At 42.6% G+C, this 26,366-nt stretch overlaps 1 protein-coding gene across 1 annotated transcript in view; it reads right to left on the bottom strand.

Annotated features, from left to right (window-relative positions):
* Positions 1 to 143: 143 nt before the first annotated feature.
* LOC307241320 (importin-13-like) overlaps positions 144 to 26,366 on the bottom strand; it is a 52,776-nt gene continuing 26,553 nt past the window's right edge. The window contains exons 8-23 of the mRNA XM_080015357.1: positions 24,321 to 24,487; positions 23,563 to 23,683; positions 22,599 to 22,746; positions 21,597 to 21,778; positions 21,347 to 21,373; positions 19,771 to 19,905; positions 13,475 to 13,627; positions 13,141 to 13,221; positions 11,722 to 11,859; positions 11,101 to 11,197; positions 7,730 to 7,782; positions 4,740 to 4,806; positions 3,697 to 3,755; positions 3,493 to 3,582; positions 3,090 to 3,271; positions 144 to 2,221 (exon numbers count right to left, since the gene is read on the bottom strand). Of these exons, the coding sequence (XP_079871483.1) occupies positions 2,125 to 2,221; positions 3,090 to 3,271; positions 3,493 to 3,582; positions 3,697 to 3,755; positions 4,740 to 4,806; positions 7,730 to 7,782; positions 11,101 to 11,197; positions 11,722 to 11,859; positions 13,141 to 13,221; positions 13,475 to 13,627; positions 19,771 to 19,905; positions 21,347 to 21,373; positions 21,597 to 21,778; positions 22,599 to 22,746; positions 23,563 to 23,683; positions 24,321 to 24,487 (1,797 nt within the window). The 3' untranslated portion in view covers positions 144 to 2,124. The remainder of the gene's footprint in view (positions 2,222 to 3,089; positions 3,272 to 3,492; positions 3,583 to 3,696; positions 3,756 to 4,739; positions 4,807 to 7,729; positions 7,783 to 11,100; positions 11,198 to 11,721; positions 11,860 to 13,140; positions 13,222 to 13,474; positions 13,628 to 19,770; positions 19,906 to 21,346; positions 21,374 to 21,596; positions 21,779 to 22,598; positions 22,747 to 23,562; positions 23,684 to 24,320; positions 24,488 to 26,366) is intronic.

Here is a 26,366-nt window from a genome sequence, read left to right as displayed (position 1 = left end):
TAGATACAGTTTAACAATATCATTGTACCTTATTTTAATGACCGCACAGAAAAGACCCCCCGGACAGAAAACATGCAGTCTTAGATATATTTAATAAATTAAAGCAAGGTACAAAAAAGAAAAATGTACATTTCGTACCTCCTTCCCTCCCCTACTTGTCAACATGCTGTCAGAATGATACATCATAGAGTCCAGTACACAGTGGTCCTTAACAGCGCTTCACAGCAAGAAAGGAGATGAGCCGCATCGCCAGCATCCACCATAGATCCACTGTTTCCTTGTTCACTCTGAATTTGATTTCTCTGTCCCCGAGCTCCGAACCCCCACAAAAACACATACATGCTACATGTCTGGTCTGCAGGCACCTTGGGTAAAACAGAAGGATTAGGGTGAGATAGCATGATTCCGAAACCACAAACAACATTTTAACCTTGGACTCCATCAAGCATCTACCGCACTAGTTCACTGGGTACAGAAAGCCTTCACATCTCCATATGAAGAAGGTCTATGGTGATGACGTCAAAAGTGACAACTGAGGTACCTTCTGTGCCGCCTTTCATCTTCCTCCTCCGTATTCTCCAAGGCCGTCACCCAGACAGTTGAAATGTTTATTAGGTAGCTTCTGCACAAGCTACAGTTAAGGCCCCCTCCACCGACTACACCAATCGTTTCGATTTAGACTCGCTTCTACAGATCAGCACTAGGAGAGACAATCCAGTTTTTAATTCAGTTGGCCTAGACTTCCTTCCCAAGGAGAGCGGCGGAGGGGGAATGCGCAGGGGGCAGGGGGGTGTCTGGAAAATGTAAGAAAAAATAAACCGGTGTGGAGAGAAACGGCTGTGGCCTGTGTCGAAGATGGGAGGAAGTTATACGTGATTAGGTCCAATATGAGTGCACAAAATGAGTGGAAAAGAAACACCTGTGCACAGACGACACACACACACCCACCCACCCACACACACACACACACACACACACACGCGCGCGCACACATGCGCATAAACACACACGCAAACATACAGTAGTATTCAGCTATAACTGTTAATATGCACAACTTGATTAATAATTTTGCACGATTACATTGACTGTGCGGTCCCAACGTCAGGACTCAACGTCGCTGCGAACGCTTGGTTCTCTTCTCTACTTCTGTCTAATCCTGCTCCTCTTCGTCATGATCAGTTTCCCATCCACTTCCATGTCGTTTCCCAAAGCCGCGGCTCTCCACAACGTACGCACCTCGGCATGACTGCTCTGCGATCTTCGATGCACTACTTTCACTCATGCCCCACATAGGCAACTATCAAAAGATGTAAAACAATGTATATATTTATAAAAAAATAAAAAACAAAAAAAAAGACTAGTTCACAAAACAATCCACATGTATTTGGCAAATGCAAAACAAAACGCGGGGCACGAGTAGATGCACAGAGCATTTTGTAGAGCGGTCCTTCTAGATTCCCTTTAGCAGCAGCAGGACTCTCCCCTTTAGCGTCTACGTATGTTTAAATATACATTTATATATTTCATCTGATTTAACTCCAAAACAACGTCGACTACCTACGCACGGTACAAATACCCCTTTTTTTTTTTCTATACGGATGCAAATCGTTAAAGAAACAAACCCGAGATCCATCGAGAACCAAAGAATAGAAAGAAGAAAGAGAGAAGGTAGCGACCACGCAGGAGGGAAGAACAGAAAACACTGAATTCCCAAAAGCAGAGTGAGAGAGAGAGGGGCGAGAGACAGATCGAGAGAGAGAGCGGGAAACAGAGAGAGATCAAGAGAGAGAGAGAAAGAGCGAGAGACAGCAAGAGACAGAGAAAGATTGAGAGAGAGAGAGAGAGAGAGAGAGAGTGAGATCGACAGAGAGAGTGAGAGACAGGGAGAGAGCTCTTCATCCATTGGAAGGTTGTGGAATGCTTCTGTCTCTTCTCCTAAAGCAGGAATCACAATCTGGCGTCGGGAGTTCCTGGAGAGTAGAACTACTGGAGTTTTGGTGCAGGTGGGGTGCAGAGGTGGTGGTGGTGGTGGTGGTGTCAGGTGTCGGGGGCATCCAACTGTCTTTTGTTTTGTTACACTGACGGCAGAGGTCACGCTGGGGGTCAAAGTTCAAGAGTCCTGTTTCAGTAATCGGCTGCGTACTCCGTGCCGTGGAGCCCTCTGCACACCAGGGTGAACTCCTTCACGATGTCCTTCATCCGCCGCTTGTTCACTCGCTCTCTGCAGGGATGGAGGGATGGATGGAGGAAGGGAGGGAAACAAATTTATAATACAAAGGCAGAAATCACGTGGTTGGCCAAGTGGCACATGACACAGTGATGAGGATACAGAGAAGTATATGAAATGCAAATGCTGGAGATTAACTACAGAGATACTACTAATGTACTGGCAGATCTTATTATATAATAATATCATAATAAATATATATATAAAAACTGTACAGTATATGTGGTTGGGTAGTGGGCCAGATCACAATTCAATGTTGGTACAAAGGGTCAGGATTCGATTTAATATGGACTGAATCCAATATTGATGAGATTACTCACAACATGATTCCATATATTCACAATTTCGATAAAATTGACATTTTATACATAATGACAATTGATACCAACTTTTCAGTTTCAGCAGCTGACACGCATTAGAAATGCTTTTTCCCGGACAACGTTCAGTCTTATAAAGAAATTAGTTATAAAAATGTATTTGTTACTACTATAGTAGTAAATCTTTTCGATGGAAAAGGTTGCATAACTTCCAGACAAAGTATGGATCTTTACACAATCACTACGATCTCTACATACTACTACTTATTTTCAAATAAAAAAATGTACTGATTTTTTTTAACCAAGCCCTAATAATCTATCTTAAAATTAATATATTACTAATTTTTATTAGTCATTTCCGGTGTCCCTTCTTCCGGTGAAAGATCTTGTAATGTGTGACCCCTTGTCGCCGCCCCTAGTCATGTAGTGTGAAACCACAACGACTTCAAGATTCCCGACCACAACACAGAAAGCTGTGTAGATTGGATCTGACAGTACAGGGATCTGACGACTTTGAAAGTTGTCGAGTGTGCCCATGGCATTACCTGAGTATCTGCTGTGAGAAGGTCTCTTTCTGCTCGGCCGTGACCCGTGTGGAAGGGAAGCCGGGCGGCTGCAGTGCCTCCTTCAGCCACACGGCGAGCAGCGCGAAGCAGTGCTTGTTCAGACCGAAAAGAACCTCCGCAAACTGGTCCATCAAGCTGCGGGAGGCTCCGCCCCCAATGCCCTGGAAACACAGCGGCTGTTTAACAAGGCAAGAGCCAAAGCAAGAACGAGGCTCATTGTGCCTTTCCACACTTTGCTTGACCAAACTGCTAACAAAGAAATATTTTCCTTTTAAAATAAACTATTATCATGGAAAACACTGTAGTGATTTTTTTTAAAAGGCAGCATTCCCCTCCAGTATTTCATTTCTGGGGATTTGGGCTAATTAGCATACTCTGATACCTCCAGAAGAGCCTGGACCAGCAGCTTGCCTTCGTCCTGCATCACTCTGGCCACCGGGGGCACATCTGAGCAGTGGGGCAGCAGCTCCGTCTGCGACACACAAACACACACAAACCACAGCAGGGTAAACCCAATGATCCGATTTGATCCGTATTGAAATAATGGGGATTCATTTTGTTTTTTGTTTTGTTTTTTTCCTCTTACAAAGAACAAGCACGTTGACTTGACTGTCGGAGCCTCTGGGAACTTGAGCGACAGAATTCCTAAAGAAAGGAGAGAAAAAAACAAGACAAAACAAATAGTGTTAATGTTTAGTAATTCCCTGAGCACTCTAGAAAAAAGGTATAGTAGTACTTTATGAAGTTTATATACTCTGTTATAACAGGGCACTTTATATAAAGCACCATTATGTAACCTTTTTACCTTAAAATAACAGCTTCCAAATCATTTTGATGGAACACTGACTTGTAAATATGGAGAATGACACCTCTTTCATTCCCATCCACCACTGAACGCCTGTTCTTGCACTATGTAACTTCTGTGTTCGGTTCGAAAGCGCAGGAAAAGTGCATTATGCATTAAGTCACTTCCTTGATGTTTGGCTCCAGTAATTACGTGTTTTTTGCCTGGTGAAACGTATAAATTAAAAAAAAACCAGCTTAATTATAAACTTGCCAGTCAAAATGTCTGGTAATAACGCTCATACAAATTGTAGCCGCTCCAACGGCGTGGGTGCCAGCTCTCACTTTCATCACGCCACAGGGTTTGTTTTACCCTCTGACTCACTCGGCGAGCCGATCTGACAGGCTGAGCGCATTTGGTGCCTACACCTGTAGCAGGGGGCCGTCCTCTCGTCACGGCTCCGCGGACTCGGTCCGCAGCTCCGGGAAGCGGCAAGGTCCGTGCAAGGGGCGCTGTAACCTCGGTGTAACATAGACTGTTATTGAAATGTGACCGACTGTCACCGGACTGAGTTTTATGACAGTGCAATTGCACTCAGAAACTGTAGGGTTGCCGAATCCATAAGTTACATAGTGAAGTACTTACATACTTGTAGTACTTATATACTTAAGTAGAAATATCAATGAGGCACTTTCATTTGTACCAGAGTAATTTGGTATGAGGATATTTGTACTTTTACTGAAGTGAAAGGTTTGAGCACTCCTTCCACCACTGTGCCTCAGTGCGTGTGTGTGCGTGCGCGCGTGCGTGCATGTGTGTGTGTGTGTGTGTGTGTGTACACTCACCACAGTGAAACACTGCTTTCACGTCTAGACTCTCAGACAAGAACAAATCAGGTTTCCGTTTGAGGGCCTGGGAAGTCAGACAGAGTCATGAAGAAGTTTCTGTCTGCCTGAACCTGAACACCCCCCCTCCCCCCCCCCCACACACACACACACACGCACACGCACACACACACACACACACACACACACACACACACACACACAACTCCTCCTAAATTAAACCTGTTGTCCAGCGTTCCCGCTGGAACCTGGTGGCCAGATCTGACAGCAACAGAGGACTGGGAACAGATCTCGCCACCAGGCCGCGCTAACCCTAACCCTCTCTACATCCAAACTCATACAGAGTTCCTCCCATGCACAACTCAGCAGGTATAACGAACAAACTGCAAAAAATCAAACATTCAAAAATTATTGAAACATAAGTCAAACTAAAGCTTGTTGAGTTTTGTTTTTGAGAAAAAAATATTTATTTATTTTTTTACAGGAAGATTTATGTCTTGATTTTGGTTGACTGGTTGTGATATGCAACAGAAGTCTGTAAGTAATTAACATGTGCAGATAAAGAGAAATACAACTCATCTCATAATAATGAACTCAGTCAGGATGAAGGAGGAGAGGAGAGAGGGAGAGAGGGACAGATGAAGGTCAGATCTATCCAAAGATAACAAAGGAGGAGGAATGAAGAAGGAAGACAAAATTATAAAACGAAAGAGCCTCCAGCCGATTCATCTGAACGGATTAATATTAAGTGAATATTAATTCATTTGGGCTGTGAGTGGCTGCAGACTGGAATGATTTCACTGGAGGATTCGGCTCAAACTCTAACAGGTCACCTGGCGTCGCCTACAAGCTACTGTACGTAGCATCTCCTCACAGGTGGGTCAAAACAATCCATGGAGAGGGTCAACGCTAACGTCTCCGCCCTCAAAGTACAAAGTGACTAACAGGTTTATCAGCAGGAAATGGAAACACGAACATGTGATGTGCAACAAGCACTGAGCCACATGGTGACCTACACCAGCGGTTCTCAATTATTCTCATGGCAAACACATGACCCCAAACCCGGGGCTGGAGTGGGATTCATTTTCATCCCGGGAGTTTCATGTTTCTCACCAGCCCATTTTGGTGAAGGAGGGGGGACGGGGGCTGATACGGTCCATAATGGACAAAATTGACAGTTTGAGCTGTTTAGCTTTGAGCACCTCTACAACATTTCTAGCCGTGCATGGGTTTGACAACAATCACAAAGAAATCTGTAAAAAATAAAAGTTGAAAGACTTTTCTTTTGAAATTTAAAAATTTCCAAGTTCAATAAAGCTCAGACTAGGTTATAATACTAGAATATAAATTACATGTTGCACAGCCTTTTGATTTCAAAATAAAAGTTCAAAGACTTTTATTTTTAAATTAAAAGGCTGTGCAACATGTAGATTGGCTCTCAGAGGCATCTAGACTTAGTTTGAGAGTTTTCATTCATTTGGAAAAAAAAAAGCTATTGAACTTTTAAAATTGTAACTTGTAGATGGTCCCCAATTGAAACAGCGACCAACTCCCAGCGATGCCACTGTCCGTGAAGTAACACCTCATTTCGGGGAAGTGATCAGCCGCTCTCCCTTGAGAGTTCTACCCTCATGCCCTATCAGCATTCAGTTTGGTGTGGGTGGGCTGCGCTTCTTTTTATCCAATGGGGCCGCGGGGGTGTGTCAGTAGCAGAGTGATTGAGTGTGTGTGTGTGTGTGTGTGTGTGTGTGTGTGTGTGTGTGTGTGTGTGTGTGTGTGTGTGTGTGAGAATGTGAGGCATTTAGAGCCGGGTGAGAAGTCACAGGAGTGGCAGGCACTGTAGCAAGTATATAGGTGATAAAATTCTTGTAAAAAACGATGATGAAATTTAAATGACTCCTTCTCCTGATTATCCACTCCGGGCTTGCTGAAAAAACCCAAAAGGTGCTCCTCACCCCAATCCCTCCACCCAATATGTGCCCCTCAGCCCAACAACTCATCCAAAAATGTGCACCTCACCCCAAAATGTCCCCCTTATCCCACCAACATCTGCAGCCCCTATGAGCTGCAGTGCATTACAAACGTGCTATTTCTAAAACCCTGACCTCCATCCAGCTGACAGTGAGCAGAACACTATTGGACAGAGGAATAAACAAAAAGTAAATAAAGTACAAGATTGCTATGTCCAGGAACATCGGTCTTCATTCTCTACTTTTGTGCCTTCCGCTTCAAACTATGAGGAATTTTGATCTTGGCAAGGCTAATACAACATTTAGATACTCGGGATATTATTATGGAATTTCTATCAAAATTAGATATCGTTATGGTGTCGAGTATTAAAACATTTTGTAATGTTCATCACCCAAGTCTGATCCCTGAGCAGTTTATCTGTCTGATGTCAAGGAGCTAAAAAATAAAACTTGAGGAGGGCAGTGGGAGTAAATTTGTCATTTTGAGCGTTATCAAGTCATTATCATTTAATAAATTATTTATTTATTTTTTCCCACAGCGAGGATGTTTCTATTCATGTATGACCGCTCAGTATTTCCTGAATCTAAAAGAAAGTTTGGTATTGGGAAAAAAAAAAGCTGTTTAGGAACTGGTAGTGAAGTCATAGTATTTGCATCCGTGCCGGGACTGGACATTTTACTCCTTCAATAGACAATAGACAACATGTGCGTCGCAAAGGTGACTTTGTTAGAGTGGAGAGCGTTTGAGGAGAGAACAGAGTCTCTTGTTCAAACATTTCCTCCCGTTTCATTCCAGAGCCTCGCCAATGTGATGGGTCACGCTGGAACCCAGTAAGAGAGGACAGCAAGTGGAGAGGGGGGGGGGTAAAGATAGAGATAAAGAGAGAGAGAGAAAGAGAGAGAAAGAAAGAGAGACTAGAAGAAAGGCTGGAAAGAGATTAGAGAGAGTAAGAGAGAGAGAGAGAGAGAGAGAGAGAGAGAGAAACCCAAAGTGAATGAAATAAGAAACCAAAAACACACCTGAGCTTGGAGTTGCATAAATGAATCAACAATATCAGGATGATCCCTGGGTCCTAAAAAATAATAAAGATGAAACTTAAGAAATCATAAGAGAAGAAGAATAATATACAAACAGCAACTGAACAGATTCAACAGTCATGTGGAAATAAAAGTTAACTCAAAATATTTCTTGGAAATAATTCACACGTGAGTAAGGAACAAAGGGGAGAACAAGGGGGGGAGCGGGGAGAAGGGGCATATGAAGCTTTGCAGAGTCTCGGAAAAAAACAGAACGAACAGAAAGGACGAGCAGAAGACGAAGACATGGGTCCGTTTGGAGGAAAACAAGATAAAAAAAAAAAGAGAAATAACGAGAGAAAAATAACCAACCTAAAAACAAAAACAAAAAGAAACAACTGAAAGTGGGTTTGGAGTGGGAACCCAGGAGGCACCTCTGTTACTGTGACGGTTTGGAGATATAAGTGGCACCGACTCAGACCAAAAAAAACCACCACCCTGCACTGAACCCCCAGCGCTGCTGATCTAAGTTTGAGCTTCGGGGGGGAAGAGGAGGAAGAGGAGGACACCGTGGAGGAAGGTTAGGACCCGGTCACCCCTCCAGTCTCTTCCCACAAAATGTGAACCCACAGCAGAGTATGAAGGTATGAAATGCGCTTGGAGATCACACACTTCCTTACGCTGGACACAGACTACGAGAAATTGAAAACAAATCATGTCGGAATAATTCGGATGAGTCAGAAAATGGAAAACTGTCATTTTGTCTGGGGTAAGCCGATAAGAGACAAGTTAAAACTCCTGTAGTGTGCGTCCAGCTTAAGCTGTTCCCAGACTCCAAACAAGAATCCTACTTAACTCCCTTGTTTACCTGCAACACTCGTCCACTTACACCCCGACCCGCCCTTCCCTCCCTCCCCCTCAAGGTCAAACACTGCACGTGGCTGATTCAGAGGCCTGTAGAGCAGAAACGCTACTACAGCCGACTGAAAGGTCCACAGAAACAAAGTCCTAGCGTTTGGCTCAGAGGGAACCTGCTCAGAAAACACAGAATTAAGAGAGAGGTGACAGGATGACAGGCAGCCATTACTCAACCAGTCCAAGCGGGGGGAGGGAGTGGGAGACGGGGGAGACGGGACAACGAAACGAGGACACGCAGACACAACGTGGACGCTTCTCATCATTCAGATGTCACGCCTTGCACACCGAGCCTGAAATCCGCTGCTTTAGGTTTAACAAAGAGCCACCAGCTGCACACCGGAGGCTCCTGGAAAAAAAAAAATATATATAATGAAAATAAGTATTTTTATAAAAATATGTTTTGTTATGAATTCATTTCAACAATATCTTCACTTAGTTTTTTTTAATCATATTGGTCAAATAGGTTAATTAAATATGAAACTTTTGTACCATTTTGGGACACTAGCTTTGCGGACCTCACATGTGGCCCGTGGTTAAAACAGGTTGACCATCGCCGCTATGAGCCATCTTTAAAGGAACTCTTCAACATAATTCTCTCATTTTACATTGCCCACTGACATGCAGTGACTTTTCTCTTAAAGCTGACATAAAATTGACCAAATTTTCTTGAAGTCTGTAGGTTAACACCTGAGTGTATCTCATCTCTGTGATGAGCAGAAAATGTATTGCTACCACAGCGCAAGCCAAACTGCAAGAAAACAGTGTTAAAGTCTGAGGATGTAACCTGGTGACTCCATCTCATATCATATCAAAAAGAACATAGCAATATATATATATATATATATATATATATATATATATATATATATATATATATATATATATATATATATATATATATATATATATATATACATATATATACATATATATATATATATATACATCTCAATACTATATATACAAACTTTTTGCTGCCTGGAATTGCATTTTGGTTTCGGACTCAGTGTGCAATGGCTTTGATCGTGAACTCTGCATCGTGTGGGCGAACATGCTATGTGACCATACGACCCAATGTCTGGCCCGGGGGCCGCTTGTAGATCGTATGAAGACTTCTGAGTGGCCCCTGGAAGGATTTCCTAATTTCCCCTTTGCCTCTAGATCGTGAGGATGCCTTTGATAATTCCCAATAATTTCAGTCACAATTTGTCTTATTACAAATGAAAGATCTTAATCAGTTCTTATGCTATTAATTTAGCTTTTAATAAGCCGTCTAGAGTAGATTACTCTGTTCAAACATTGTATCTTAAAATGCAATTACACAATTTTAAGGAACGTAAGAATCCTTAAGAACTTTTCTTATTAAGGAACAAAGAAAAGTTGTTTTTTGTGTAGTGCTAACAGATCATAGCACATTTTCCTTGGTTTAGCTTAAGTCTTCAATCATATTAATGAGTAACAACAGTAAATGTTGAAAGGTTGACTCTGAAAACAATGTTGTTTGGCCTGTGATCCTTTGTCACTTCCTAAAAGTGGCCCCCGGGCAGAACTATGACAAGCGCTTTGTGTTCCAGAAAAAAGCAATCTCAAGGGGAAATACTCAAAATAATTCCACATACTCAAAAGGAAGGAGAATTCCTGCCTAGAATACTCTTAAACTGTCATTAAACGTTTAGCACCGATGTACAATTAATTCCAAGGTCACTTTTTTTTTTTTTTTTTTTCATTCCAGAGTCCTTTTAAAGGTTTTTCAAACGTTTTTTTAAGTGACATTAACAAAAAAAATTCTCAGTAAGAAAAGCTGAATATTTTTGAGGCATTTATTCCAATCAGAGCTGGAAAATCTGGGTTCAGAAAGTAAAATTCCACTCTGGGATCTTGATTCAACCATGTGGATTTCCTGATTAGCATCACGCCAGAGGTTGATCTGATGAGTGGAACAAGCTGATCAGTGCACGGCTGGAGCAAAGACATTGTGGTACTTTCTGGATCTGGACATTTCCACCACTGATTTCGGATATAACCTTGAAAATCCAAGAATAAAAATAACGCATATTGAAAAACTTATAAGAGTTTCCACAAACCCTTATTTTCCTACATTACCCAGAATTCATTTTACAGACCCCCCAAATTAATAATACTCATTATTGGTGCTGTTGCAAGCTTTTATTAAGATGTAAAACGCTGCACTAAACTAGCATGCGTTTCACATCACCAATATGCCGCAGTAGTCTAGGCTGGAGTTTTTCCTTATATAATACAGGTAAAAGAAAATTGACTTTGCTCTCCCATTCCACCCCTTTCATTTGCTTAACCAGGACTACAATGCCTCTTGGATCAGAAGTGAACGAGGAAAAGACATCAACAACCAACAACCGCCGTCATGGATCTACAAACAGCTCAAACGGACACATTTGGTAAAGCAGCAGACGGGCCCTCCCTGCTGGACCCCCTACCTTGCTGGAAGATGGAGAGCGTTACCGAGGTAACCAGCTCAAACAGAGCCTTGATGGGAGGAAAGTGGTCTGTCTCACTGGCAAAGATGTGCACCATCTGAAATATATTTTTGATCATTTGAATAATCAACATTATTAATTGAAAGTATATAGCAGTATAGTATACTTTCATATATGTATGAAAGTATGTATATGTATGTGACGAATACACCTCTCTCTCTTTAATCTACACAACAATGACAATATGAGAGCACTATGAGGGCAGTCAGGATCATGTCATTTCAGATGCCGATGAATTGCCATACAAGTAATTGTGATTAACAATTTAGTTGTCGTTGCCTTATTTTTAATTTTTTTTAATATTCATGCCATATTTGTGTTATAACTGACATCAAACTGAATATTGGAACACACAAATTTGGATAGACAGCTAATTTGTCCCAACCTAACTGTTCCATTTCAGCCAAAATGTTCAAAATCCAAACAAAATTTGGATGGGAACACACAAATACGGATTTGAACAATTTTACAATATGATCACCATTAGTTCAAATAATTGTGATCAGGTGTGGATAATGTAATAATTCTGAAATTTCTGTCTGAGGCAGTATGTGTGTGTACCTGTCGTGTGAGATCCAGCGCTGAGGCCTGTGGGATGGTGCTGTACATCTGCCCCAACATCTCACTCAACTGAGACACCATGGGAGCAAAGTCATGGAGGAGTGTCTTCACCGACTTCTCAAAGATGGCGCACACGGCCTGAGGACACAAAGCAGCAAATTAACTGGATGAGTGATGTGAAACAGCATGTAAACAAACTGTGGACAGTTTGTTGATATCTCCTCCTTTCAAACGTGTTGACAATAACACAACAGTAACTACACATATTCAAGGGGACCTATTATGCAAAACTCCTTTTATCAGTGCTTGTGCACCTACGTGTGGGTCTCTGATGGGCCGACTAACACACAAACTGTGAAATAAAACACCCCAGTCTGTTTTTTGTGAGCTGTCTGTTTCAGAAAACATGTCCTGAAACAAGCCGTTCAGCTTTGCAGCCAACTCCTTTGTCACAGTAACCGCAGCTCATCTGAGTAACTCAACAAATATTTTAAAAGAAAGCGGAATTTATACCAACTGTCCGTGAAGAAACTGCAGACGGTGAGAATGATATTTAAAAAATAATTCTGCTGTGTGTTTCTTTCAATAAAAAAGAAAACTATGTGGCACATAGTCTGTAGGCTGCAGCGTGCGATCCACTGTGCGTTTCTACAAACAAAATCAATACAAATTGTGTGTTTTTATTGTAGATGTATTTCATTTTCCGACGTTTACATGAAACAATATTTCCCGTGTCTGAGAGTCCTGGTGATAGTCCCTGTCTCCCACAAGCTTGGAGCACGGGAACCAAAGTTGGAACAAAGTTTTGAATTAGGACTTAGGATCTAATATGATAATTCAGGAACATTTGTTCTGAAACAGATTTTAGTGTACTGATAAGGTGAAATCAGTGAAAGTTATGGAGTAAATACAACGAACCCTGGAACTCCATTGGCTCACAGAACTCGGGCCTCGGTAGGGTGGCTCCTCCCAAAAAAAACCAGCCCATTTTGGAATAAGGTGGTCTCGGGGTATGTAAAAATGGCTCGAATGCATGAAAATGAAAATGCAGAGTGGCATTTTCAGCAAAAAACTTCAAAAACCTGTCTTGGGGAACTCAGAGACCTATATTAATTGCGTAAAAAGGAGCATAATGGGTCCCCTTTAAAGTGGCAATCAATGCATTCTTGCTGGGAAAGGTGGACCCCGCCACCAACAATGGAACCGCATATAGAGGAGCAATTTCATAATGAAAATACATTCATTGAATAAAGTGCCAGTTTAGAAGGGAGGTATAACAAAAAGGGAGATACAGGACATTTTGGACCTCAATGGCCACTCTATTAGTAGAGGCAGAATTTCCCACATTGAAGTATAACATTTAAAGTGAAATTAAATTAGTTATAAACGTGGGTGTTTGTACAGTATATGATGACTCACCTCCACAACCTGCGAGTCGTTGAGCCACTTGCTCAGAACAGTCTGTATGAGAGCAAACACCTGCTGCAGGACCACCACCACCTGACACGCACGCACGCACACGCACACGCACACACGCACACACACACCCCCACACACACACACACACACACACACACACACACACACACACACACACACACACACACACACACACACACACACACACACACACACACACACACACACACACACTTTGTAAGAATTTGCACAAAACTCAACTGTGGCCAAAAGCAAAGTAGTGTAAACAAACATTGTACCATACTTAAATTAATTCAACATCACGGTGACTTACAGGGTTTGGTCCGGGCGGTGGCGGGGTGGTCTTCACGGGGGGCGCCGAGCCCTCCACCGACTCCTCGTCCTGCTTGCTGATGTCCAACGTGGTGAACAGGTTGGACAGCAGGCCCAGGATGTGGATGATGGCCAGCTTGTTGGAAGGGTTCGGCTGCAGCGAAGGGGAAGAGGAAAATAAAACTCAAATCTACTTTTGAATTCTAGTCTAAGGCAACCATCTCACATCTCTGTTTCAGTGCGTAGCTTTCGGACGTCATACAGCACGTGGTTAAAACGGACGTGGAACGAATAAACTGTTAATTTATTTTTTTGCTCCTTAATGGTTATCGCTACTATTCAATGTGTTCAAGGCCTAATAGTTGAAAATTGAATCTAAGACTTTGTAGAGGACTTGCCGACACCCTGTTGTCCCTGTTGAGAATGAGGTGGGGGTCGCTTCCAAATTGTGATAAAAGGGAATCTTTCCCGACACTCGTCTTTCACTAGGTGGCGCTGTTCATTACATCTCAACACCTGATTCCCGAGTCTGATGTAATGACCTCACCTCTGAAAGCTTCAGGAAAAACAACCACAGGAGAGGAAAAGTCAGCAAGGACGGGCGAGATGTCGAGAGATAGATAAGAGTGATTTCTTGTGTTTTCCCCCTCCTCTGTGTCCCAGTGTTCCCCTCTATGTCTCTCCCTGTCTCTTTCTGTGTGTGTATGTTGCCATAGGCGTGGCTCCCCTTCCTCACCTCCTGGTTCCCCGCTCTCTGCTTGACCGGCATGCCTGCATTCAATCCTCCTCCGAGGTCAGATGATGAGCCGAGTTGAAATCGTCAACTACGGATCTTAACAAGACAGTTTTTTGCTAGTTGGCGTGTTGGAGGCATTTACAGATTAGTCCTTTGAGTGAGTTTTCTTTAAGATTCTGATGTGGACCTATCGGCTAAAAAAAACGCACAAGGTATGTTATATATACAGTACGCTACATGGCTTAATTCACCACAAAATGTATCTCAATGTAAGGTTATTTTCCCAGATAGGCCTATTTATTTTCCCATCAGATATGGATTTGCTTTTTCTTCATTTGATCATTGTGGCACCATGTCTGCGCTGTGTCCTTTCTGCACCACAGTCGAGTGGAGCGGAGACAGATGTTTGAAATTCTTTCGTTGCTATGTTTCGGGTTAGGCCTATAGCCTACACCAATGTTTATTCAACAACTCTGTAACACTCAAAGCGATCAACTGTTATTATTAAAATAATAAAATGAGTTATTTAATGTCTGAAAATGAAACTTTTAAGTTTTGCCAAATCAACAATGCATTTCTTAATGTGTGTGGCAGATTCGCCACCACATGCCACCCAAGTGGCGTGTTCAGGGCCCTCCGGCACAGAGCCACAGACGACGGGGGGTTGTTAACACCAGTTTATTGTCGAGATGAGGCTAGGTGGAATTAGCCAGGAGCAGAAGGAACATGTCATGACACAGGGCTCCCATCCTGACTGAGTGTGTGGACGGGGTTTTTAAACCTGATGCTCGGTAGCCCAACCAACGAGCATCAGGCCGAGCATCAGCAGCTCAAGCCACCCCGTCCACCACATACCCCCAACACCAAACTGAGGCAGGAAGAATTGCTGGCCGAAGCCTACCCCCCCCCCACCATGCAGAGAACAAAAATGAAAAGAAATGCTTAAAACAGACTGAGACACAGGGTTACTATACCTAAAAAATACAGACTCTGACCCAGGGTTCCTATACCTGAAATTAATAAAACAACAGACTTCCGAAACAGGGTTCCCATATCTCATACAAAATAATGTAAAAAAAAAAAGGCCATCTCCCAGAGGACCTGGGTTCCCCGGAGCAGCACGGTCGACCAGGCTCCTTCCACCAATGGCACCAACAGACTGCCCTTGCCCACAGACAGTTGCTTGAACGCCTGGGCAGGGGTGCTGGTGTTATGGACAACCCAACCGTGTTGGGTGGGACTGCCCCATGATGGAGTTCAGACAGGTGGTTCGGGTCACTGGTCCCCCGGGCGGACAATGATCCAGCAACGCCTGGTTCAATCCGGGGGTTTGGTAGATGCATAACGGGTTGAAATTTCGGTGTGTGCATGGGGATATTCACATGTATCTGGCAGTGCGGCTTGAACCAGGGCTCGTTACCAGGGAAAAAAGCACGAGGTGAAGGCTGCAGTAAGTTCCCGCCTGTCACACTCCCTGGTTTTGGGTACGGATTGGCCAGGGTTTGACACTTTATTGAGGGACGCTGGGGGAGTGCGGTCATGGTCAGTTGGGAAATGTGAGTGTTGCGTGGCGCGCGGTGACGGTGAGGGGCCGTTAGTGCTTACTGCCTGGTTGAGAGCGGAGGGACCCCCAGTGGTCTCCTCCACCAATGATTTTCCTCTGGAGCAGTCACAGGACTATATCCTAGGTGGGGGCCTTTGAGGGGGGAGTTAAAATCGATGACGTATTGACACGCCCAATGGCTGCGCTCACTCACCCGTATTTTGCAGTGATTAGGGACAGGTTATATCGAGTGAGCCATGTCTCTCAGACAGGAGAGGAAATAACCCAGTTATTGGTGCCGAAAAGCTGGGAATTATTTTCCAGGCGGCTCACCATTACCCGATGGCTGGTCACCTCTGACACGATAATATACTGCAGCGAATAATGGCCCGCTTCGATTGGCTGGGCATTTGGGCAGATGTGCATAAATGGTGCGCCACATGTCCTGAGTGCAAATAAGTCAATCTTCCCAGTTACACCAACCGCACCGTATCGTTTTGGGCTGGTCCTTGTGGACTATGCAACCTGGTATCCCAAGGTGGTTCCGTTGCACAGCATTATGGCTAAATGTGTGGCACAGGCACCCTTTTAGGTCATCTCTAAAGTTGGGATTCTGAAGAAAACCCTGGCCGATAAGGGCACTTCCTTTATGTCACATACACTTTGGGAACTTTACAAGCTGTTGGGCGGCCACTCAATTCAGACCAGCTTGAACCACCCCCAGCACAACAGGCTGGTGGAGCGGTTCAATAAGATGCTTAGTAATGGATCCTAAGTTTGTGCACGACAATAGCCGTAATGGGGATAACTGGTTGGACCCTCTGTTGTTCACTGTGTGGGAGGTTCCCCGGGCCTCCATGGGATTTTCTCCCTTTGAACTCCTCTTTGGCAGGAGACCCCATATTAAGGAAAACTGAGAGGAAGGGGCTAGCACCAGTAAGAAGGAAGTTCAGTATGTTATGGACCTGCGAGCAAAGATACACAAAGCAAAAAATTTGTCCAGGCTCTGGAACATCAGCGCCAGTTACTGTATATGACAAAGGGGCTCGGCTCAGGAAATTTGAAACGGGAGAGAAGAGTGTTGCTCCCTACATCCAGCTCTAGATTACTCGCCAAGTGGCAAGGGCCCATCGTGGTCAAACGAAGGGTTGGGGAAGTCGATTATGAGGTTGTGCGGTCAGACAGGGGCGGGCAGCGCGACTCAAATGACTTCCTAAAAAACGACAGGTCCCACCCTAGCCCTTTCGAGTAACCATCTTTCGCCGGGCCAGAGAACGGACAGCAGCATTAAAAGGCCAGTTTTCTGATGTCCTCTCCGCCCTGCCACACTACACCACCACGTGGAGACGACCCTGGGGGTGAAAGGATGCTCCCTGCCATATCACATGCTACAACATAAACTTAAAGTCGTGCAGGCAAAATTGAAGGCCATGCTGGACATGGGGGATAAAGGAGTCTAGAAGCGACTAGTGTAGTCCCATTACACTGCTATAGTTGGTTCGCTTCTGGCAGGTTACTACAGGATGTTTGTAACCAATTTTTGGTTTGTCTGAATTAATTCGAAAGGTTGTTTCAGATCCGGTCCAATGGACGGAAAAGTGCCAGCAGGCATTTGCGAAGGTAAAATCACCTCTCTGTGGGAAGCCAGTGCTGTGTACACCTAACTTTTCTTTCCCTTTGTGATGAAAAATAATGCAAAAAATGATCCGATCTGATCGGAAAATGATCCAATCTGTGACTCAAAACAGTGATGTGATCCAAACTGTGAATTTTGTGATCTGTTGCAAGCCTGGATTTCATTTTATTTTACATGAACAGTATATATATTTATATTCAGTATATAGTATGTACAACAGTGGATTACCTAGTCCAATATTTACACATTTCTGTCAATACTTTGGTTTTGATATATAGTTTATCTATAGTTATATTCTTCACTTTTCATTTTCCACTTGCTTTGGCAACCTAAACCTATGTTTCCTATGTTAATAAAGCCCTTTGAATGTGTATTGAAATGAGAGATGAAAAGCATCATTTAAGTTTAGTCCTGATTGTTCCAGACACAAAATATCAAGCGCTGTATTTGTAGATAACGTCAGCTCCAGCACCAGACACGAAAGGTCTTCATTAGACCTGACATTATAACAGGGGTGGTTGGTGTGTGTATGTATGTGCCTGTGTGAGAGAGCATGTGTCTACTCTACTCTGTGTCTAGGACCAGCCAAATAAGTTGAAAAAACCTTTCTTGAAGGAAAATACAATTTTTCCAGATTCGTGTTCCTTTGTGTTTTTTTTTAATCTCTCAGCATATTTTCAAAACCGAGTTTGATTTATAAATAATAGAAAAATGTTAACCCGTGGAGTTAAATATTCCCGTTAGATTACATAGGGAAACGCAATTCACTTACCGAGACGCTAAATAGCGCTGAACAATGCCGATCAATCGTTTCCTTTAAAGCGACCGTCCAGATGAAGATCATTCATACATATTCCATGTGATGTGAAGTCACAAGGTGAAACTGTTTTGATAGAGTTCAACCTTTAAATCTTACATGTTTTATAGACACACAGAGACATCGTTGTGGAGGGGGCGTGTCACTGACGTCACCGTCACTTCCGTAAACAAGACAGGTCCAGATTCAATTGTCTGTCAAAACTTTAATTTCCCTTTGTTGTTATTGTTTACGAGAAGCGGGTGGACGAAGATCTAAATCATATCGCGGACCTTAATCTGACCAGTGCGAGAGATCCAAGTCAGTTTAAGCAGCGCGCACTGGACTTAATTTTCCGCGATGATAGTCAGTTCTCCAACAGTGACGCTGAATCTGCAATATCTGAATATTACTCTGGACTTGGAGAACATTTCAAACAGCGGATTTCAAACTGAATGTGAAGAGGAAACTGAATATTTTCAAGAACCACCGGAAAATAAATTCCAAATTGAAATTTTATCAAACATGTATATTCTAACTGTTAAATAAAAGCTTTTTTCAAATCAGGATACATTCAATGCTCCGTCAAAACACAAGAACAAAGCAGTGATTGGCCCATTCCGCAGTATGTTAATTAGCCATGTGGCTTTGGCTACCCCATTTTCATTCTGGGAGCTAGGTGAATGAAGCCAAGTCTCGGCGAAACTTTCAAGGTGATTGTCTCAGAATCACAGTTTGAAAGTTGAAAAAGCTGCCAAATGAATGTGATGTATGCGGTGGATCACATATACAGTATATGCACAGTATTTTACTTTCCTTAAGATTTATTTTACTCTGCTTTTTGTGGCTGTGTGGGAGGAAGGTGTGTGTGTGTGTGTGTGTGTGTATGTGTGTGTGTGTGTGTTTCTGTCCTGTGAGTCACTATCCTGTAGCGCAGGGTCAACTCCAATCTGGTCCTGCAGAGAAATGTTCCACTGTAGTGGATTCACACAGCCACACAGCCTGCTCTCATGGCCGTAATCCAAACATGCATGCTGAGTGCACGTTGTGTGTGTGTGCGTATGTGTGTGTGTGTTCTGAAACCATGTTGATGCTTTTGTGTGTGTACGTGTGAGAGTGTATTGATGTGTGTCTGTGTTTTAAACATACTGATTGATGTGTGAGTGTGTTTGTGTAAATGCAGTTGTATGTGTGTTTACCTATGCCTATTTATTTATGTAATGTTTGAATGTGTGTCATTTTGGGTGTGGTTGCGCGCGTGTGTGTGCGTGTGCCTATCTGTATCTGTGAGGGATAAATGTGTGCGTTTGTTAAAAAAGGTGCATGTTCATGTGTGTGTGTGTGTGTGTGTGTGTGTCTGTATCTGTGAGGAATGAATGTGTGCGTTTGTTGAAAAGGTTCATGTTCGTGTGTGTGTGTGTGTGTGTGTGTGTGTGTGTGTGTGTGTGTGTGTGTGTGCAATAATGAATATATGTGTGTAATATATGTAATCATGTGGCTGCAGGTATGTGTGCACGTCTGTGATACCGTTGTATACGTGTGCATGTTTTGGTATGGTTAATGAGCGTTGCCATGGCGACACACACCGTTTCGTCTGCCAGCTTCTCCAGTTGCTGGATGTAGGGTGTAATGAGGGAATGCAGGTTCCTCAAGATCTCCTCCACTGGCAGCGCAGACAGCAAGAATCCCAGCGCTTGCATCAGCCACATGCACTGGCTCGTCTAACGGACAGGAGAAGAAGAAAAACGTGCACTTTCAGCTCACACTCTGTCTTTCTGTTGGCATCAACACCCAAAAATGCTTGGGTCCGGGAGTAAGTCGGAGGAATTTGTTGAGAAAGGGCACTGAACTCAACCAATTATCTATTGATCTCACTTAATTAGAAAGAGAATTATTGATGAGATTACTTAAGAATTAAGTGAATTCAAGGCCAATAATTCAAGAGAAATCCTCTGCTGAGGATGAGAGTGCATCAATTAAAAGGGTCCCTGAGGAATTATTATTTTGAGAATTACTTGAGAATTGCTTGGAGTAGTTCAAGCTCATAATTGGAGATTAATCATTAATTAATTCAGAAATAATGGTTGAAAATCATTCACTGAGGAATGATCGTCACCCTTAAATGTTTTGTCTAAATTGATAAGCCAAAACTGAAATTGAGCATAATATTAAATTATTCTTATCAAATGCATTTTGCTAGTTTGCATTTTTTTTATTACAGTTTTATGCTGCTGGCTTGACTAACCCACCCCCAAACCAAGATGGTGTCATGCCAATCCCCATCAGTGTTAAATGTTGTGTGTTTTAGTAAGAAGTATTTTATTCTTTTAACATTTGGAATGAGAGGCCGTCTGGACTTTGAGAGAATATGCTCCCCTCCCTCTGACACCCACAGTAAGACAATGATCTTGGAAGATCAAGCCAATTTAATAGTTGGAAGTGGCCAAGACAGCAGACACAGCCATCTCTGGCCTTTGTCCCCTGAACCCTCCCACTGCTGTGAACAGCAAAGGACCCCAGCTAAAATGGCCGTATCAACGAACAATGGCTTTTTGGGCACAGAAGATTTACATGACCCCAACTCTGTTTCTCTAAAAGTGAGATTGAGATGAAATAAATATCCCAATGTGTAAACCACATAAATATTTTTCCACCCCTGACTTTAGGAGATGTATAATAACAAAGTTATATGTTCAAGCTGTCTTTCCATTTGCTAAGCTTTTACGCCCATAGTGTCAACAGTTGGTGTTACTCAAAACTTAGATTTCAACCATTATACATACGACATATTCATCCTCTTGCATTTCAAAGATTCATTCTTTTGAAACCACACTTTCCAAACCGCAATGCGGCCATGTGGCAGAGACCCTCAGGTAAGCATTGCACCTTGAAAGCCTTTCCTCCTTTTACCTTTTAAAGTCAAAATTAAAGAATTAGAGACTAATTCCTTTAGATGTCAATGTTTTAATTTACAGTCCTGGTTAAATAAAGGGTAATTTATTGTAAAGCACTTTGATTTGCATGTTGTGTTTGAAAGGTGCTATACAAATAAAGATTATTATTATTATTAACTTTGCAGTGGTATTTCTCCAAACCTGCGATGCAATTTGTAAAGTTTTCAAGACACCACATGACATGCTGAGACAAAGGACACGCACTGACCTTGTGGATCTGCTTGATGAGAACCTCCTGAAAATAGACAGGAAACAGAAGCCAGAGCATCAAAACTATCCAAATTTAGCTGTTCATTCCAAAAACATCATGACTCAAGTGACTTCAAACTGTTATTTTAAGCATCAGCTGATGAAAAAAGATAAGAAGAATTGTTTTAAGAATCAAATATAACATCAGATTAAAAAAAGACAAAAAAGTTGTTTGTCTAATAGATGGAATAATTTAAGCATCCAGGTACCTGGGAGACGGCAACAATGTTGGTGGCATAGGGCGGCAGGTCGTACTTGCACTCCCTGCAGATCTTCTTCAAGGTGGAGACGGAGGAGACAGAAAGGTCCGGATTTCCTAGAGCCTGCAGCACCAGCGGCAGGACACTGCTGAGCATGACGGGGTGGTCCGCCAGCCACTCTGCTAGCGCGCCTGGAGGGAGGGTGAAGGAGTCAGCATTCAATCTTCACTACCCCTGACCATCTATCTGCTCGATCACCTTTTAAGATTTTATTAAACATTTTCTCTATTTTGTATATTGTATAATTTAACAGATGTATACAACATTTTTCTCTTTTTTATATACAATAGTGGATGACAACGGGGCAACCAGACCGAACAAGATGGTTGACAATGGCTCAACTGTGGTTCCTCGCAAGGTTGCCGGTTTGATCCTCGGCTGCTAGTGCGCTGAAGTGTCCTTGACAAGACCATTAACCCCCAATTGCTCCTGATGATTGCTCCATCGGTGTATGAAAAATTGTAAGTAGTTTTGGACAAGAGCATCTGCTAAAAGATGATATGACTGTTCACTTGCTGCCAAATATATCCCACCCCTTGACAGGTGCCATTGAAATGAGATGCTCAATGTTATTCACTTCACTTCACTTGGTGTGTGTGTGTGTGTGTGTGTGTGTGTGTGTGTGTGTGTATGTATATATATATATATATATATATATATATATATATATATATATATACATACATATACACACACACACACACACACACACACACACACACACACACAGTATATACATACAGTATAAATAATTTGCATTATGAAGGTCCTTTGATCTAAATGTTGCGTTCCCTAAAGTTTAGGCTGCATTTCTTTTTTTATTATTATAAATTAGGAAATGAGTGATTGCTCGACACAAGACGAGTGTTTGATCTACACCTATTTTGTTCCAGTCAATAACAATTTAATCTTTATTTTCCCAAAACCTGGACTCTAGGAAGAGTCTCTCACCAATAGTGAACATGACGGTGTCGGCGAGCTGGACGTTGTTGATGTTAATCCTGGGAATGAGTCCGATCAGGCCCGGAATCACGTCCGAGTAGTTGACGTTTATCGTCTCAGCGATGGACTGGAAGCCGTACAGGAGAGCTTCTGTGTGCTGGAGAGAGAGGAAGCAGAGAGCAGGGTCTGGTGACACAGATACAGATCACCAGCCTCCCATCACATACTGGGCTTGTGTACTTGTACTCATAGAAATTTAACAATACCTCAACCAGAAACCAACATACAAGAACACTCCTGATTTCCTGTTTAACACGTTACGATGGTGACTGAGTGATTTTTAAGCTCCTTATACATGAAACAAATGCCAGGAAAGTTCACAGTGTACTATCCGGAGGGATTTTCTTATTTAAATCTTGCAACCTTGATGCTTTATTTTATGTATCAGTGATTGTATGGAAGCACTACGTGCCACATTAATTATATATGTGTCCCACCACAGCAAAAGCCGCCATCTTGCGCATTTCTAAAAACGCCAGGAGCAACCAAACAAGTGGAAAAAACCTTTCTTGAAGGTAAACTAGATTTTGCCAGATTTGTGTTCCTCTGTGTTTTTTTTTTTATAGGGGTCTGGGTCTCACCGGGGGCCAGCGTGGAGGTTTGGTTAAAACAATTGCTATAATTATTATTAATAAATTATTATTGATTATTAATATGACGCAAGCCAACAAAAGACTCCTCAACACAAAGTAATGAAGAAAATAATGAAGAATTCTCAAATCTGCTGATGAGACACTACACTGGTTGCACTCTACACGATAAGAATAACTTCTGTTTTGTTACATCTAATGGTGTGTGTGTGTGTGTGTGTGTGTGTGTGTGCGTGTGTGTGTGTGTGTGTGTGTGTGTGTGTGTGTGTGTGTGTGTGTGTGTGTGTGTGTGTGTGTGTGTGTGTGTGTGTGTGTGTGTGTACCTGCCAGGACGTGGGCTGCTCGGTGTTAGTCAGCAGTCTTCCCAGTTTGTCATACAGGTTGCTGAGAAGCTCCGCCCCCAGCATCTCATACACATACATTAGCGTGTCCGAGATGTCGACTCTGAAGGGGAATAAACAAATTCATAAATAACTTTAAAAACATAAACTAAAAAAAACAGTCACCACCTTCTGGCTCAGCCCGGTGAGTATGTTAACGAAAAACACTCAGACCCTTCATGAAAACACAACGTACATATACAGGCCAGTGTGCAGCATATACACAAACATAAACAGAGGGAAACGCCTTCCCACACTCTCCGTCTTTCTCTCTGTCCGTCTCTCTGTCTTTCTTTTTCTCAGCCTACCTCTATTTCAATCTTTCCCTGCCTGGCTCTCTCTACATCTTTCTCTTCATCTATCTGTTTCTCTCTTTACATCTTTCTCTCTGCCTGTGTCTTTGTCTGCGTGTTTCTCTTTCTGTCTCTTTCTGTCTGCCTGTCTCTCCTACAATCTTTCTCTTTTTGAATGCCTGTCTCTCTCTATCTTTCTCTCTGGCTGCCTCTGTAGCTTAGTCTTTCTCTTTGTCCGTTTCAGTTGTTTCTTACTAAATAATAGTATGGATGACCACTTTAAACTGGATTGCATATCAATTGTAGGCTACTGTATCGTGTGCTGTGTAGGCTACCAATCATATTGTAACATATTTTAGGATATTGGCCAAATATTGAACAGAAATAATCAGATCGTGGTCTTCACACCTGTAGATCCTGAACTGCTCCTTCTCGTCCGAGGACCAGGTGGCATACTCCTGGTCTGTGGGGAACTGGGCTTTATGCAGCAAGACATCCACCAGCTGGAAGTACACCGGCCGGTAGACCTGCAGGTAGACCGTCTGCCGCTCCGGCTCAAACGTCATGATCTCATCCTGCAGACAGACAGACAGACAGACAGACAGACAGACAGACAGAAGAAGGGATGAGTGGAGGCGTGGCAGATTGCCTTGCAGTGAGGTGTTTGGTTGTCTGTACAGCAGGAAGTGCGGCTCGGGGATAAATAAATATTATATAGGTGTAGTTCATCAATATAGTTCGTAACAACACTACGATATTTTTCTAACAGAATGAATAATGATGGGTTACAAGCTAAACATTTTTGTTTGACTCTTTAACATGGGATTTTATGCATGGCTAATTGTCACATGGCCCCTTGACAGCCTGTTGAATGGGGACTTGACACCCTGCTGAATGAGGCAATCTCTGCATTGTTATTGTGCTTTGAGGGAATGTTGAACAGCGTCATCGACACACAACATCTTCTGTTTTTAAAAAAGCTTTTATTTAACAGTAAGAATATACATGCTTTGGTTGAAATCCGCTGTTTGAAATGTTCTCCATGTCCGGGATAACGCTGGAATCAGATTCAGCATCGCCGTCGGAGAACTGACTATCATCACAGAAAACGAAGTCCAGACCTGCTTCTTGTCATCCATCACAACATGGAGATTAAAGTTTTACAGACAAGTAAAACCGAAGGATCCTCATCTCTACGGAAGTGACGTCAGCATTACTTCTTCGTTGGTATATGTTGGTATACGCCCCCGACACAATAATGTCTCCGTGTGTGTGTGTGTAAAAGTAGTACAATTTAAAGGTTGAACTCATCAAAACGGTTTCACATTGTGACTTCACATCACATGGAATATGGAGGAATGATCTTCATCTGGACGGTTGCTTTAAAGGAAAGGATCGATCGGCGTTGTTCTGCGTGGGTGGCGGAAGCTCTGAATCATATTTCGGACCTTAATCTGACCAGTGCGATAGATTCAAGTCAGTGTTAGCAGTGCATACTGGACTCATTTTCCGCGACAATAGTCAGTTCTCCGACAGCGATGCGTAGAACGACAGCGCTGCTGAATCGGATATTACTCCAGACTTGGAGAACATTTCAAACAGTGGATTTCAAACTTAATGTGATGATGAAACGGAATATTTTCAAGAACCACTGGAGTAGACCAACGATACGTCCGTTGTTGTTACAACGGAAGAAGTCGATGACCTGATGAAGTCCGTTGAGGTTGGTGACAAATTTTCAGATTTCAGACTCATAATATTGATAAACTCTACATTTTGTTGTGTTGTCTGTACTTTTTAACTCTAGAATAAATCCACTTTTATAAAACATGTATATTTTTACTGTTTAATAAAAGCTTTTTTAAAAACAAAATTAGTTGTGTGTTTTTGAGCTGTTCTTGATTGGCCCATTCAGCATTATGTTAATTAGCCATGAGGCTTTGTTTGTCGCTCAACCCCATTTGTATTCTGGGAGCTGGCTGAATGAACCTGGTGTGGGTAAAACTTTGGAGGTGATTATCTCAGAAACACATTTTGCCACACCCTTGTCATTAACAAGTCATAGCTTTAGAAATATTTGCTTGATTTGCACAAGTGACACCTTGTTTGGAAGCTCTGATTCTCCTCTTTCAAATGATGTGGGGGAAGAAAAAATCTTGAAAGCCGCCAAATGACCCTAAAGTATGCAGTGGGTCACAAATATGGAAAAATGTCATTTTCCTTCTCAAAAGGTTTCCGACTGATGATTCAACTCGTCGACTTTCAGGGGGCAGCCCTACAATATTGTGATATACACTGATCGGCCACAACATTAAAACCACTGACAGGTGAAGTGAATAACATTGCTCATCTCGTTACAATAGCACTTGTCAGGGGGTGGGATGTATTAGGCAGCCAGTGAACAGTCAGTTCTTGAAGCTGATGTGTTGGAAGCAGGGAAAAAGAACAAGCATC

The sequence above is a fragment of the Zeus faber genome, assembly GCF_960531495.2.
Source record: "Zeus faber genome assembly, chromosome: 1".
Classification (NCBI taxonomy): Eukaryota; Metazoa; Chordata; class Actinopteri; order Zeiformes; family Zeidae; genus Zeus; species Zeus faber.
The sequence above is the reverse complement of the archived record's forward strand: the minus strand, read 5'-3'. Positions and strand labels throughout refer to the sequence as shown.